This window comes from Silurus aristotelis (genome assembly GCF_946808225.1).
Source record: "Silurus aristotelis genome assembly, chromosome: 21".
Taxonomy (NCBI): domain Eukaryota; kingdom Metazoa; phylum Chordata; class Actinopteri; order Siluriformes; family Siluridae; genus Silurus; species Silurus aristotelis.
This window is the reverse complement of record NC_139594.1, coordinates 568,830-583,829: the sequence shown is the minus strand read 5'-3', so window position 1 is coordinate 583,829 and position 15,000 is coordinate 568,830. Positions and strand designations below refer to the sequence as shown.

The 15,000-nt window shown below is 45.2% G+C and overlaps 2 protein-coding genes across 2 annotated transcripts in view; both read left to right on the top strand.

Annotated features, from left to right (window-relative positions):
- Positions 1-1,703, top strand: part of LOC310716802 (nucleoside diphosphate kinase A1) — a 2,323-nt gene extending 620 nt beyond the window's left edge. The window contains exons 2-5 of the mRNA XM_083524241.1: positions 386-518; positions 1,028-1,129; positions 1,207-1,319; positions 1,467-1,703. Of these exons, the coding sequence (XP_083380367.1) occupies positions 390-518; positions 1,028-1,129; positions 1,207-1,319; positions 1,467-1,584 (462 nt within the window). The 5' untranslated portion in view covers positions 386-389 and the 3' untranslated portion in view covers positions 1,585-1,703. The remainder of the gene's footprint in view (positions 1-385; positions 519-1,027; positions 1,130-1,206; positions 1,320-1,466) is intronic.
- A 2,725-nt stretch (positions 1,704-4,428) lies between these two features.
- prf1.3 (perforin 1.3) lies at positions 4,429-9,238 on the top strand. The gene is made up of 4 exons (XM_083523298.1): positions 4,429-4,484; positions 5,190-5,707; positions 7,613-8,482; positions 8,782-9,238. The coding sequence occupies exons 2-4, from the start codon at positions 5,193-5,195 to the stop codon at positions 9,086-9,088; spliced, it is 1,692 nt and encodes a 563-aa protein (XP_083379424.1). The 5' UTR covers positions 4,429-4,484; positions 5,190-5,192; the 3' UTR covers positions 9,089-9,238.
- Positions 9,239-15,000: the final 5,762 nt, after the last annotated feature.

Below are 15,000 nucleotides of genomic sequence, written 5' to 3'. Positions count from 1 at the left end.
TCCTACTTTAGCAGTAAAGACCCTGCTGAGCTCTCAGCGCTATTTATATCCTTCCTATATATAGTGCGCGCGCGCATGGATTAAAGCTGGCAGCTCCAGCCTACACACAGTAGTGTGAGGAGTCAGGTGGAGCTGCTGATCATCTACAGTCCTGATACACACTACAGTGGAAATTCATCTTGATGCTGATTATATAAGGGGAAAGTCATGATTTAGTTAATCTCTATTTATGTGTGTGTGTGGGGGGGGGGGACTGTGTGGAGTGTAAATGGTTGTAGAGCAACGTTTTGTTTTTAGATATAAAATGGACTTGTAGAATGAAGATAAAGTTGACGTGGTTGGTTTAATAATGTGGATTACATGTTTGGATATTAAATGTGTTTAGGGTCATGGCTGCCAAGACGGAACGCACCTTCATCGCCATTAAACCTGATGGAGTTCAGAGAGGACTCATCGGTGACATCATCAAACGCTTCGAGCAGAAAGGCTTCTACCTTGTGGCACTCAAGTTCCAGCAGGTCAGTGTGGTGGTTTGTGTGGGTCTGTCTGTCTGGGGGTCTGGGTTCTAGATTCCCACCTGCCTCTGAGGCTACACGCCCTCAGACTCCTCCCCCTCCTCACTCCAGCCCTCAGACTCCTCCCCCTCCCCACTCCAGCCCTCAGACTCCTCCCACTCCAGCCCTCAGACTCCTCCCACTCCAGCCCTCAGACTCCTCCCACTCCAGCCCTCAGACTCCTCCCCCTCCCCACTCCAGCCCTCAGACTCCTCCCACTCCAGCCCTCAGACTCCTCCCCCTCCTTACTCCAGCCCACTGTCTCAGTGAGTGGTCTGGCATTGACGGGGAAACATTAAGTGCTCCACCACACACACGTTCACTGTGTCTGGTCAGTGTGGGAGCAGTGGTGGAGTGAACACGCTAACTCTTTATCAGTGTGCTAACAGCAGTGCATTTAACTGCATGTTCTAGTCATAGCATCATCTCTCTCTCTCTCTGTGTGTGTGTGTGTGTGTGTGTGTGTGGGGCAGGCATCTGAGGATCTGTTGAAGCAGCACTACATTGACCTAAAGGACCGCCCCTTCTACCCCGGCTTGGTGAAGTACATGAGCTCTGGACCTGTGGTTGCCATGGTGAGAAGTTCACCTGCATCATCGGCACGGTGTTGAATAGCCCAGGGTGATGCTAACAGTGTGTGTGTGTGTGACAGGTGTGGGAGGGTCTGAATGTGGTGAAGACGGGTCGTGTGATGCTGGGAGAGACAAACCCGGCCGACTCCAAACCCGGAACCATCCGAGGAGACTTCTGTATTGAAGTGGGCAGGTGAGTTAACGAGCTCGTTACTGCAGGTGTGCTGAGCTCACCTCACACTTCCTCTCCCACTGTTACCCACAATGCTTTGCATATGAGGGAGGAGGTATAAATAGTGTGAAGTTGATCAAAGAAAAGCTGATTTTTGTGTGTGTGTAGGAACATCATCCACGGCAGTGACTCAGTAGAGAGTGCTAACAAAGAGATCGCTCTGTGGTTTAAACCTGAGGAGCTGGTCTCCTTCAAGAGCTGTGCTTCCAGCTGGATCTACGAGTGAACCTGACCTTGACCATACCATCTGTCTTGACTTGGTTCAGTCTGAACCCCCTTCTCTTTTACACGTGTCCTTTACAATGTATTACAACTGGAGCACTTTAATAAAGACTTCGGAAACCAGTTTCACCTGTGCGCTCTCTCACTCACACAAACACACACACACACACACACACACCTGAAAGGCTCTCGTTTCTGTACTGCGTAATAAGATTCTTCTACCTGCGGCTCTTTAAAATGTAATGTCTTAAAATGCGTTGTTTTTGAAAGCCGCGTATTAAAACATCCACTTTGAGGGGTTTCAAAAAGCTGTTGGTGTGGATAGAAGCCCCAAACAGGGAACGTATTAGTGTGGAGCTGAGGTGAGTGAAGACACAACCTTTTCATTTAAACCTCAAACTGTGTAAGATCTCAGGAGTTGAGTTCCAGTCAGATGTTTCTCCTGACTTGTGTTTGATCAGTTATGTTTTAAACCACATAAAGAACGAACGTGGGTTCCTTGTTCTTCACTCTCCCACACTGAGAACCGACAGCCTGGAGCCCTGCCCTCGTGTCTGCAGCAGCTCAGATTCAACACCAATTGGATATTTCCACCAGCTTGGTTTTGTTTGTAGCTCCTCAGAGCACTTTAAGGTGAACTTGGCATCCTGCAACACTGGTAGGGTTCAGGAACAATCTCACTTTATACACAAACAAAACCAGCACTGGTCCTCCTGCTCCCATTGTACAAGTTCAACATGGGACACTGAAAAACCCAGTGATTGAAATGAAACCTTTTCCCTGGTGAGTCTCCATAACTACATGTTCACATGGAGCATGTCTGAGAGCGACACACTCGATCTTCTCAGGGTGATTCCCGTCACACTCATGTTTGCAGATCTCTTTACGCTGAAGCCTGCAGGCTCAGGTGTGGAGTGTGATGGAAAGTGAAACCTGTACTGCTGCTTAGGTTTTGGTCTCCAAAACCAGTGACATGAATTTGTGTAAAATCTGAGACCAGCACTTTTCACCCTGGAAAAAAAACACACACACACACACACACACACACACACTCTAAACCTTTACACTTTTATTGGTGAAAATATTCACTTTATTTGACTTTTTTTTTTTTTTTTTTTTTTTTTTACACTTACAGGTTTTACACAGGTTTGTGATTTTGAGACATAAGCAGCTCCGTTCCACATTTACTCTCCTTTCACTGTTACAATACCTTCTGGGAAGATGTTGGAATGTCCTTGTGGAGACAATGTGGAGATCCATTCAGCTACAGGTGTGTTAGTAAAGTCAGGTAATGATGAAATGGAGAAGGTCTGAGGTGCAGTCAGTGTTCACATTCATCCCAAAGGTGTTTAATAGTTTTGGAGCTCCACAGCATTCACAGCACTCAGCACAGCACTCCAACTAATGGAACGCAGATCTTCATGAAGCTGGCTTTGTGCACTGAAACATTACACACCTGTACTTAGAATACAGAACTCAACAATCCTTCACTTTCCTTCTATAATTAAAGGCGTGTGTGTGTGAACTGATATTTTATTATTATTAATTTAAGATGTAATCAGCTTTAACCTATTAATACACACTGAGGCACACAATCATCTTCACAATCATCATCATCATCATCAGAGAAAAAGAAGATTGCGTGTGGCTGAAAAGCTGATAAATGAAGAAATGGGAGAATAGAGTGCGTGTCGCCCTCTGGTGGAGGTCTGAGGTGTGACCATTTCCTCCTGATACACTTCCTGAGATACGATAAACACAAGATCTGAAGTAAAAGTTATGAGCAGTGTGTGTTAGTGATACAGAGATGATCCAGGATGTACAGACTGCTGTCGAATGTGGAGTTCAGAAGGGTGATGGGGGGGATGGAAAAGTTGGTTCTGAACCTGATGTTTTTTTGTGTGTATGTTCCTGTATCTCCTTCTGGACGGAGGGAGCTTGGACCAGTGAATGGGATGTGGAGTCCCTGATGATATATCGTTTGCTGTGGTGATGGAGCTTAATGGCAGGTGGTCTGGTGCCGGTGACACAAACCACACCATGATGGAGATGTTCAGGATGCTGTCGATGATGAGGAGGTCAAAACTCATTAAAATCCCCAGGAACAGATAAGACTGTTTCCTTGAGAAGTGCAGATGCTGTTGCACCTTCCTGAGCAGTTACATGCTGTACATTGAGAATACTTAAAAAAAATAAAAGCGTCATCACTGACCACTTTATAAACTCAACACTGATGGAACTGTAATGATGGACATTCGGTGTTGAGCATAAAGTTCTGTTTAGATCCTAGAGGAACAACTAAACTTACTTAACATTAAACTTCTCCATTCCAACTGTAGAACCTCTTTATTTCTGTGAAGCTGTTTTGAGAAAATGTTAACTGTTAAAAACTCTTAACAAATAAAACTGAAGTGCGCTGAATTGAGATGTCAGTAGTGAGAGATGGAGATCAGGTTGAAGTTCACTCACTGAAGCCCCATAAATACACTTTTAAATCAAAATATTTCAACAGTGTAGTTTTTGACGATGTCTGTTGTAAAAAGCACTAAATAAATAAACTTGACTATTTAATTACAGTAACACTGACCACATTCTTTAGTGTGTGTGTGTGTGTGTGGGGGGGGGGGGTAGTTGTGGTGTGTGTGTGTGTGTGGGGGGGGTAGTTGTGGTGTGTGTGTGTGTGTGTGTGTGGGGGGGGGGGGGGGGTAGTTGTGGTGTGTGTGTGTGTGTGGGGGGGGTAGTTGTGGTGTGTGTGTGTGTGTGTGGGGGGGGTAGTTGTGGTGTGTGTGTGTGTGTGTGTGTGTTTGTAAGTGTTGCAGTGTCAGTGTTTTTTATTTCCAGTGTATAAGTAAAATCGTCTTCCTTCACCCTCACTCACTCTCACTGCAGTCAGAAACATAGACGGTAAATAATGCTTGTGTGTGTGTGTGTGTGTGTGTGTGTTTTAACACTGTTTTAGATTGTAATTGTGATTGTAAATGGATGGTGATTGTGTTTTTGTCTCACGCACTGCTGTGGGTTTTACTGCAGCGCTTATAGACTTAAACTCAAAATCATCCTCAACTAATCCCATTAAAAAATTTTGAGTGTGTAGAAGTGAAATGGAGTGGATGGATAAATAGACTGAATGGATGGTGGATGGCGGATGAGTGGATGAGTGGGTGGATGGATGAGTGGATTAGTGGGTGGATGGATGAGTGGATGCTGGATAAGTGGATCGTGGATGGATGGATGGATGACTGGATGGTGGATGAATAGATGAGTGGATGGTGGATGAATGGATGAGTGGATGGTGGATGAGTGGGTGAGTGGATGGATGGATGAGTGGGTGAGTGGATGGATGGATGGATGACTGGATGGTGGATGAATAGATGAGTGGATGGTGGATGAGTGGGTGAGTGGATGAGTGGGTGAGTGGATGGATGGATGAGTGGGTGAGTGGATGGTGGATGGATGAGTGGATGGATGGAAATGATAAACATTAGATTTGATGACATTGAACTGTAAGTTAGACGTCATTAACATCAGGTCACTGTCGTGTTTCTAAAACTTCATCATCTCCACTCAAGCAACTTTACATTCTCTCTTTCTCTCTTTGTTTATGTGCAGAACATGATGTTCTCCTGTGTCCTGCTCCTTGTCTGTATCTGTGTGTCCTCATCCTCATGCTGTCGCACGGCTCCCATAACGGAGTGTGCGGACCCTCCCTTCGTGCCGGGTCACAACCTGGTGGGCGAGGGCTTCGACATCGTGCGCATGAAGACCACAGGAGCATTTGTGGTGAATGTGCAGGACTACATCACCGGTGGTGTGCATGGAAACTGCACCATCTGTAAGAACTCTTTGCTGGGCCGAGAGGAGAAGCTACCATCCGCCGTCACCGACTGGCGCGTGAAGGTCAACTGCAAACGCAGCGTTAGTGCTCAAGTGTTCGAGTCCACCAGCTCCGTACTGAAGGAGAGCACCAGCTCCACCTCGGTGGGATGGAAGGTGGGTCTTGGGCTGCCCATGGTGGCTGGTGTTACTGTCGGGGGGACGCACTCCAAATCCGCCACCTTTGCACGATCTCACGCCTCCCAGGACAAGTTTTTCTACACCAGTCACAAGTTCTCCTGCCGCTACTACACGTAAGTGTGTGTGTGTGTGTGTGTGTGTGTGTGTGTGTGTGTGTGTGTGTGTGTGTGTGTGTGTGTGTAGTGGCACCTTAAACATAGACAACACATCCTACCAATGAATTGTCAAATGTCCTGAATGAAGAACAACACATGGTTCCTCCAGAAACCTAAACCTTTAATTATGATGGAGGAGGATGAAGGGTTAGGGTTCGGAGTACAGTTTCTTCTCACGGGTTTTCATGGAAAGTGTGTTAGAGCTTGCCCTTTTTGTGTATTGTGTGTTGAGATAAAAAACATAATAATAAAATAACTGTAACAGTTTTTGAGCTCCTGAGAATCCAAACTGCTCACAGAGCTGAGAACGAGCATTAGCTCATGTGCCACGCTACTTCCTGTTTTATATGTTGAGATGGTGGGAAAGTGTTCTTTTAGTTATAAACCTCACACACACACACACACACACACACACACACACACACACACACACACACACACACACACACACACTTGTAATAGTGCTCTGTGATCATCTCACCTTTATGGTGTAAGTAAGAACATTATGAAGAACACATATCACGTCCTATTTAAAATCTTTCTATGTGGTATCAGCTCCACGCTTGCAGATGTTTCTACCTAATGACTCTCCACACATCTAAAAAGTGATGTATAAAGGCAGTATCTGGAGTCTCCCAGATGAGGATTGGGAAGAACCTTGAAATGAGTTTAAAGGGGAAAAAGTGGTTCCTATCAAGGTTCCTCCTGATATCAGCTCAGAAGGCTTCTCCTCACCAACCCCACCTTTGGCTTCCCTGTTAGGGATAAAACTGTAAAATTTAAACCAGAAGGTGTTCAGGAGAAACTCTTTCATGGAAAAGCACACCTGGGATGATAAGCCCTGCCTCAAACATCCTTGGTAGTTCCTGGAAAGAGTGAAGATGTGTGCAAGTCCCGATGGAGAACTGTAGACTTTGTATGCATATATTCAGTGTTTATGGGAGTTGTGTAGTTGTGTTTGTGGCCTTGTGTGTGTCCAGTGGTTCTGCAGAAGCTCTGGTGCTGATGAAGCATGGTGGTGGTTTCACACACTCTCAGTGTGAATTGTATGTTCAGCAGCTCAGAGCTACAGTTAGTCAGTTTTACCCCAGTGTGAAGAGCTGACTTAGGGAGACTTCAACTCTGCCTGGACCAACTAGACACACACACACACACACACACACACACACACGGACGCACACACACGCACACACACGCACACACACGTAGACACACATGCACAAACACACACACATACACACACACACATACACATGCACGTACCCATGCACACACACACACACACACACGTAGACACACACACACACACACACACACACACACACACACACACACACACACGTAGACACACATACACACACACACACACACACATGCACACACACTCACACATGCACAAACACATGCACGTACACATGCACACACACGCACACACACGCGCACACACACACACACACACACACACACACACACACACACACACACACACATACAGATATATTACCTGCTCAGTGTGACATTACTAAGAGATTCCTGAAATACCTCCTGGAGCTTTCTCACTTTTTCCACCCATACATGCATATGGCTTGTCCTCCAGGGGGCGTCTCGCTCCACAGTAGAAGCTCATTATCAGTAAATGTCTGGTGCTTTCATGAACACTATTTTCTTCACAATAAACCACTTTCTAAAGTTTACATTCAACACGTTTACTTCACCATGTTTCCTTCCTTCTGATGTAAAGTGGGCGGGGCAATCCAGCGTCAATCCAGCGTCAATCCAGAGTCAATCCAGAGGCTATGTTATAAAATCTCTCTCTCTCTCTCTCTCTCTCTCTCTCTCTCTCTCTCTCTCTCTCTCTCTCAGTCTCAGAGTGAAGGCACATCCTCCTCTGTCTAAAGAGTTCCAGAACTCGGTGAAATCTCTTCCTGCGGTGTATAACAGTCAGTCGGAATCCGTTTACCAACACTTCATCTCGGTCTATGGGACTCACTACCTGCGCAGGGTGAATTTGGGAGGTCGTATTAAGTCCACCACAGCTGTGAGGACCTGCCAGGTGTCCTTGAAGGGTCTCTCAGTACAGGATGTCAGTAACTGTCTTTCCGCTGAAGCATCGGCTGTGATCAAGGGGGTCGAGGTAAAAGGCCAGACCAGTTACTGCAAAAGCAAGGGCAAGAAACTGGAAAACCAAAAGGGCTTTAGTGCTTCATTTTCTGATCGCATTACGGAGGTTTGGGGAGGGAAAGGAGCCAGCGCAGATCTCCTGTTCTCCCCAGATAAACAGCATGGATACGACATGTGGTTAAAGACGCTGCAATCGGTCCCGGGAGTCGTGTCCTACAGTCTGACGGCACTGCACATGCTGGTGATGAACGACTCGGCCAGAAGAGCTGCTTTACAGAAGGCCATCCGTGAGTACGTGATGAAGAATGCCGTGTCCTCGTCCTGCTCCCGCTCGTGTAAAGTGGGACATCGTGGTCCAGACTGCACGTGCAAATGCAGCGGACATCAAAGCATCAACTCCAACTGCTGCCCGACTCACCCTGGAATCGCCACCCTGAATGTCACTGTGGTACGAGCCACCGGTCTCTGGGGGGATTACTTCTCCAAAACCGACGGCTACGTCAAAGTGTTCTATAAGAATAATGGTGAAAGCACACCTGTAATCTGGAATAATGATTTCCCAGTCTGGAATTATTTAGTTCAATTTGGAACCGTGAATCTGGAAGAGAAGAAGTGAGTAAATACATAAACATCATCAATATTTTATCCATTTATAGTTCAATTTATTGTTGCTGAAACACAAACACAGCTATAAACACTCATTTTCTCCATACTCATCACTGACACATTTTAAATCAGTTTATCAGATGAAGGTATGCAGTACATGTTCCTGTGAATGCACTGTTGCTATAGAAACAACAACACAGTAATATAAACTTGCAGCATTGTGAGAGTTGCTGGAATTCATTCACACCTCCTGACCAATCACAATGCAAAACCACTCACTTACTCTTCTGTTTTGCTGCTTGCAGGCCTGTAATCTTCCAGGTGTGGGATCGTGATAACAAGTGGGATGATGATCTTCTGGGCTCATTTAATGTTTTTCCTAAAAGTGGTGTTAATGTGACTCACCGACTCAAACTGAAACACGGCACGCTCTACGTCTCCATCTCTGCTGTCTGTGGTCCCAATCTTCAGGGTGCAGTGTGTGAGCGCTATGCCCCTTCACCTGAGGCAGAGGAGATATTCACCTACTCCGAGCTCTTTCAGAACCGACATCAGACATGGATCGGGCGGAACTATGACACCGGCATGGCGAAGAACATCACCAGGCTGTAGAGAGGAGAGAGAAAGAGAGAGAGAGTCTACTGCTCATTAACATACAGCTTAATCTCAATCGCAACATTACAACATTACATCACCACACCACCACATCACCACACCATCACACCATCACAACACCACACCATCACATCATCACACCATCACATCACCACACCACCACATCACCACACCATCACACCATCACAACACCACACCATCACATCATCACACCACCACATCACCACACCATTACATCACCACATCACCACACCATCACAACACCACACCATCACATCATCACACCATCACATCATCACACCACCACATCACCACACCATCACATCACCACATCACCACACCATCACATCACCACACCACCACATCATCACACCATCACAACACCACACCATCACATCATCACATCATCACACCACCACATCACCACACCATCACATCACCACATCATCACACCACCACATCACCACACCACCACATCATCACACCACCACATCATCACATCACCACACCATCACATCATCACACCATCACATAATCACACCACCACATCACCACACCATCACATCACCACACCACCACATCATCACACCATCACAACACCACACCATCACATCATCACACCATCACATCATCACACCATCACAACACCACACCATCACACCATCACAACACCACACCATCACATCATCACACCATCACACCACCACATCATCACACCATCACATCACCACACCACCACATCATCACACCATCACATCACCACATCACCACACCACCACATCATCACACCATCACATCACCACATCACCACACCATCACATCATCACACCACCACATCATCACACCATCACATCACCACACCACCACATCATCACACCATCACATCACCAAATCACCACACCATCACATCACCACATCACCATACCACCACATCATCACACCATCACATCACCACATCACCACAACACCACATCATCACACCATCACATCACCACACCACCACATCATCACACCATCACATCACCACATCACCACACCACCACATCATCACACCATCACAACACCACATCACCACACCATCACATCACCACACCACCGCATCATCACACCATCACAACACCACACCATCACATCATCACACCATCACATCATCACACCATCACATCATCACACCATCACATCACCACACCACCACATCATCACACCATCACAACACCACACCATCACATCATCACACCATCACATCATCACACCATCACATCACCACACCACCACATCATCACACCATCACATCACCACACCACCACATCATCACACCATCACATCACCACATCACCACACCATCACATCATCACACCACCACATCATCACACCATCACATCACCACACCACCACATCATCACACCATCACATCACCACATCACCACATCACCACACCACCACATCATCACATCACCACACCACCACATCATCACACCATCACATCACCACATCACCACACCACCACATCATCACACCATCACATCATCACACCATCACATCACCACATCATCACATCACCACACCACCACATCATCACATCACCACATCACCACATCACCACACCACCACATCATCACACCATCACATCACCACATCATCACATCTAAGCTCGGTCCCCTACATCAGTGTGCTCAACAAACGCTTTTACTTTCTCAATGTCTAAAAGCTATTTTATTCATGTAATTCATCTGATTTGTGAATATAAGGTGTTGCTGCAAAATATTTGATACTCTGGTTCTTATTATTGTTTATTTCATTGTAGCTGATGGTATTCAGTGATTATTCCTGAACTCCTGAACTGCACTGCTGTGTCTCGCTTGCTTTACTTTTTTTTAAATTCAATTTGAAAAGTTTTAACGCTTTAATAAAAAATGACTTTCTCACAATGTGTACTCATTCCTGTGAGACAAACAATGTGGTTTCCATCATGATCCCGGATTCCGATTTCAGTAGTTTGTCTAAAACAGAAAACGTACCTTGGATGTAATTTGAATGAAGTAACAAACACCAGTATGTGTAGAACAGACAGCTGCCAGTGTTTACACTACACAAAACACCTATACACATGTTTCTGTCCTCGAAGGCACTGTATAGGTATAACAGCTTGTAAAAAGGCACCGGTAACGCCAACTATTACAGAGTTCTGATTAGTGTTTATTTACAGTTAAGGGTGAGATCTATCTATCTATCTATCTATCTATCTATCTATCTATCTATCTATCTATCTATCTATCTATCTATCTATCTATCTATCTATCTATCTATCTATCTATCTATCTATCTATCTATCTATCTATCTATCTATCTATCTAATGATGTGAGGTCCAGTTAACAGCTAAAACAGGTAGAAGTAATAACTACTTTTTACTGAAGTACATGTCTGAGCCAAAACTTCTTTACTTTCACTTGAGTAAAAAAGTATAATCAGTACTTCAACTTTCACCCGAGTATTTAAAACATGAGGATCTGTACTTCTACTAAAGTAAAGGATGTGTGTACTTTTGCCACCTCTGACACTAAATAGTTTATCTCCATGTATCTCCAGTCTTCTAACACGCTACAATCCGTCACGCTCCCTGAGATCTTAAAACTCTGGACTTCTAGTAGTTCCTAGAATAGCAAAGTCCACTAAAGGTGGTAGAACATTTTCACATTTAGCTCCTAAACTCTGGAATAGTCTTCCTGACAGTGTTCGGGGCTCAGACACACTCTCCCAGTTTAAGTGCAGATTAAAGACGTATGTTTTTAGCGAGTTCTACACATAACACACATCACATCATAACCTTGTGCTCCAGAACATCTGATCACATCACATTATCAACTTGTGCTGTTAATATCATGAACAGCAGCTACGCTAATTCCTCTCCACTGCTTCTCTTTCTCTCCCCATCCCGAGGCATCCTGAGGTTCCTCCAGCTCCAGTCACGTCCCACCTCATGAAGATTGTGGATTTCTAAAGAAGTAGATGCCCACAAACATCCTGAACCATCTAGAGACGTACCAGTGCCATTTGGATCCCACTTCATGTGGAGTTTGGACACTGGACTTCTCTGAGTGTTTAAAGGCTCTGGCATGGAGAAGCTGGTGTTGGATCTGTGATGATCTCAGATGTTGAGCTATTTTATGAGTTGCTCAGTAGCTCCTAGTTTTATAACCACAATGACTGTAGAAGACTGTAGAAAGATCATCAGTCATAATCACACACTCCAGTGCTCATGTTAGTTCTCACTGTCAGGAAGACTATTCCATTTCTATTGCGCTTTTCACAACACACGTCGTCTCAAAGCAGCTTTACAGAATTTAACAGTGAAGGTGAAGGTGTGTGTTTATCCCTGATGAGCACCATGGAGACTGTGGTGAAGGAAAAACTCCCTTAGATGTTATGAGGAAGAAACCTTGAGAGGAACCAGACTCAAAAGCAGAACCTCATCCTCATTTGGGTGACATCAAGAGTGTGATTATAGTCTTTAAACACTACAGAACACTGGAGAGTGAGAACTAACATGAGCACTGGAGTGTGTGATTATTACTGATGATCTTTCTACAGTCTTCTACAGTCATTATGGTTATAAAACCAGAAGCTACTGAGCAACTCATAAAATAACTCAACATCTGCGATCATCATCAATCCAACTCAAGTAACGGGTAATTTAGAGCTCGATGTGGGTAGTAACACGAGTCACCTGGTGCATATTCAGGCAGCTGCACACTCCTATTATACAGCCGGGACTGCCATTTCCTGAGCCTGGAGCAAGTTCTCCAGTGTTGCCCCAAAGTGTGGAGTTTTGCTCTCAGGTCATGTATTGAATTAAATTTTTTCTTGTTATAAGGTGCCTCCTCCCAATTTTTTTCAAAATTGACATCTAGCACTCCGTGTGGCTTATGGCTGTATAGTAATTAAAATAAGGAAAACTCTGTGGAGGCTTGGGGGACCTCTCATACTGCAAATCTCAAAGAAAAAAATCTCAAGCCGCTTATAAATCGCTCAAGCGAACTTATAAATTATATTTTTGAGGGTTTGATTAAATCGCTCGACTAAGCCGTCTGTTTGTGGATGTAACACTTGTCTGGATTGATTTAATCCCCAGTAATGCATGCAGTTTGCACAGTGTTTGTGACGTGAACGCTGTGACTTGATCAGTCAGGATTTCTTTCAGGATTTTGAATCAGGAGATAACACGGAAGAGTGCCTCCATAATACTGAATGCCGAAATGCTGTAAAGATGCACTGCATTGCGTAGTCTACTAGAATAGACACAAAGTGATGCCCTTGTGCAGTCCTCTCTAATAACCCAACAAGGTCCATCCTAATTCTTTTCAAAGGGACCTTTGGGATGACTGGCAGATTCACCAGCTGACATTCACACCATCCCGCACATCATTTGCACACATCACTGTGCATGCTTGTTCAAAAGAAATGGGCTGGTAGGTGGTTTCCTCAGATCTGCCTGCTTCGTCCTGCCTTGCCTCTGGATGATGTTCTCTTTGATTGGAGGCGACTCTGTGCAGCTGGGGATGTTTCTTATCAACGCCATGGGGATCCATGAAATTCCGAAACAAGACCAGGAGCTTTGAGGATTTGGACTGTAGTTAATGTCAACAGTCTGCTACACTGACTCAGGACTACAGTTCACATTTGGTCAACATCACTGCACCTCAACATCGTTTATCTGTAATAAATGGACATTCTCCACCACCCAGATGAGGATGAGGTTCCCTCTTGAGTCTGGTTCCTCTCAAGGTTTCTTTCGTATACCATTTAAGGGAGTTTTTCCTTCACCACAGTCGCCTTATAACTTACACATTAAAAATAATCGTATTTATTCTTTCTTACCACATTATCTGAGTAAAGCTGCTTTGAGATGATGTCCATTGATAAAAGCACAATACAAATAAACATTTATTGAATTTAATTGGTCTAGATTTTTTCAAGTGCCCGGCCATGAGATTATGGTGAGCTGCATGGAACAAGAGTTCCCACTTCAAGTCCAGCAACCAGGTTATGTCCTCTTTCCGAGTGAGTGTCCTGCATCACTTAATACAAATTGTTTTTATTAACAGCAAAAGAGAGGAAGTAGAGTGCAAAGTTTGGCGAGATTGGCTGATCACTTTTCTTGATGGAGGGCTGGGTGGATCACTCTTCTCTCCTTGTGTCTGCCCAATGTACATCATAATTTGAACAGCCCTAGCAATGCTCCCTACAGCCATTGCAACAAACGTCCCACACCACTTAACCTTATTGCAGGACCATCCATGCACATCCCCCTCAATAGAAACTGAAAGGCTGGCCAATTCATTTCCAGAATTAGTTGATGGGTGAGACGGGGACAAACCGCCACCTTGACTTTATGCTTTTTCCCCCTGAATAAATTTTTGCATGTCCCCATGCACATACCTTACCCTGCATGCTGTATTCAATGCCTTATACTGAACCTGTTCCCAGGTACACCGCCAACTGGTCTTCTGCTAGCTGGACCGCCAGAACCAGCAACAATGAAGGCTGGCACTGGACCCACTCCATCGCCCTCGTTGGGAGTCAGGCAAAGAAACTGCTCCATCACCAAGAGGTTGATGGTTTCATCACCGTCACACTCCTTTTCCGGCCGCCACTATCGGCAGGCAACCAGGATCTGCTGGGTCGTGAGCTGGGCTTTTGAGGGAGAGGGTGGCAGCGGGTAGAGTTTCCGATCCGAAACCGCATGGTTATAGTGTTTGAGAAACTCCTGAGCATCATCTAGTTGAGCTTGACATAAGTGGTGGCCGAGTTGGAAACCCTCTGCTTTTACAGTGTGCTTTGGAAGTCCTTCCTGTCCTCCTCCCGGAAAAGGGTGCAGTGCCTGGAAGCACTGATCCTGCTCTGCCTGCAG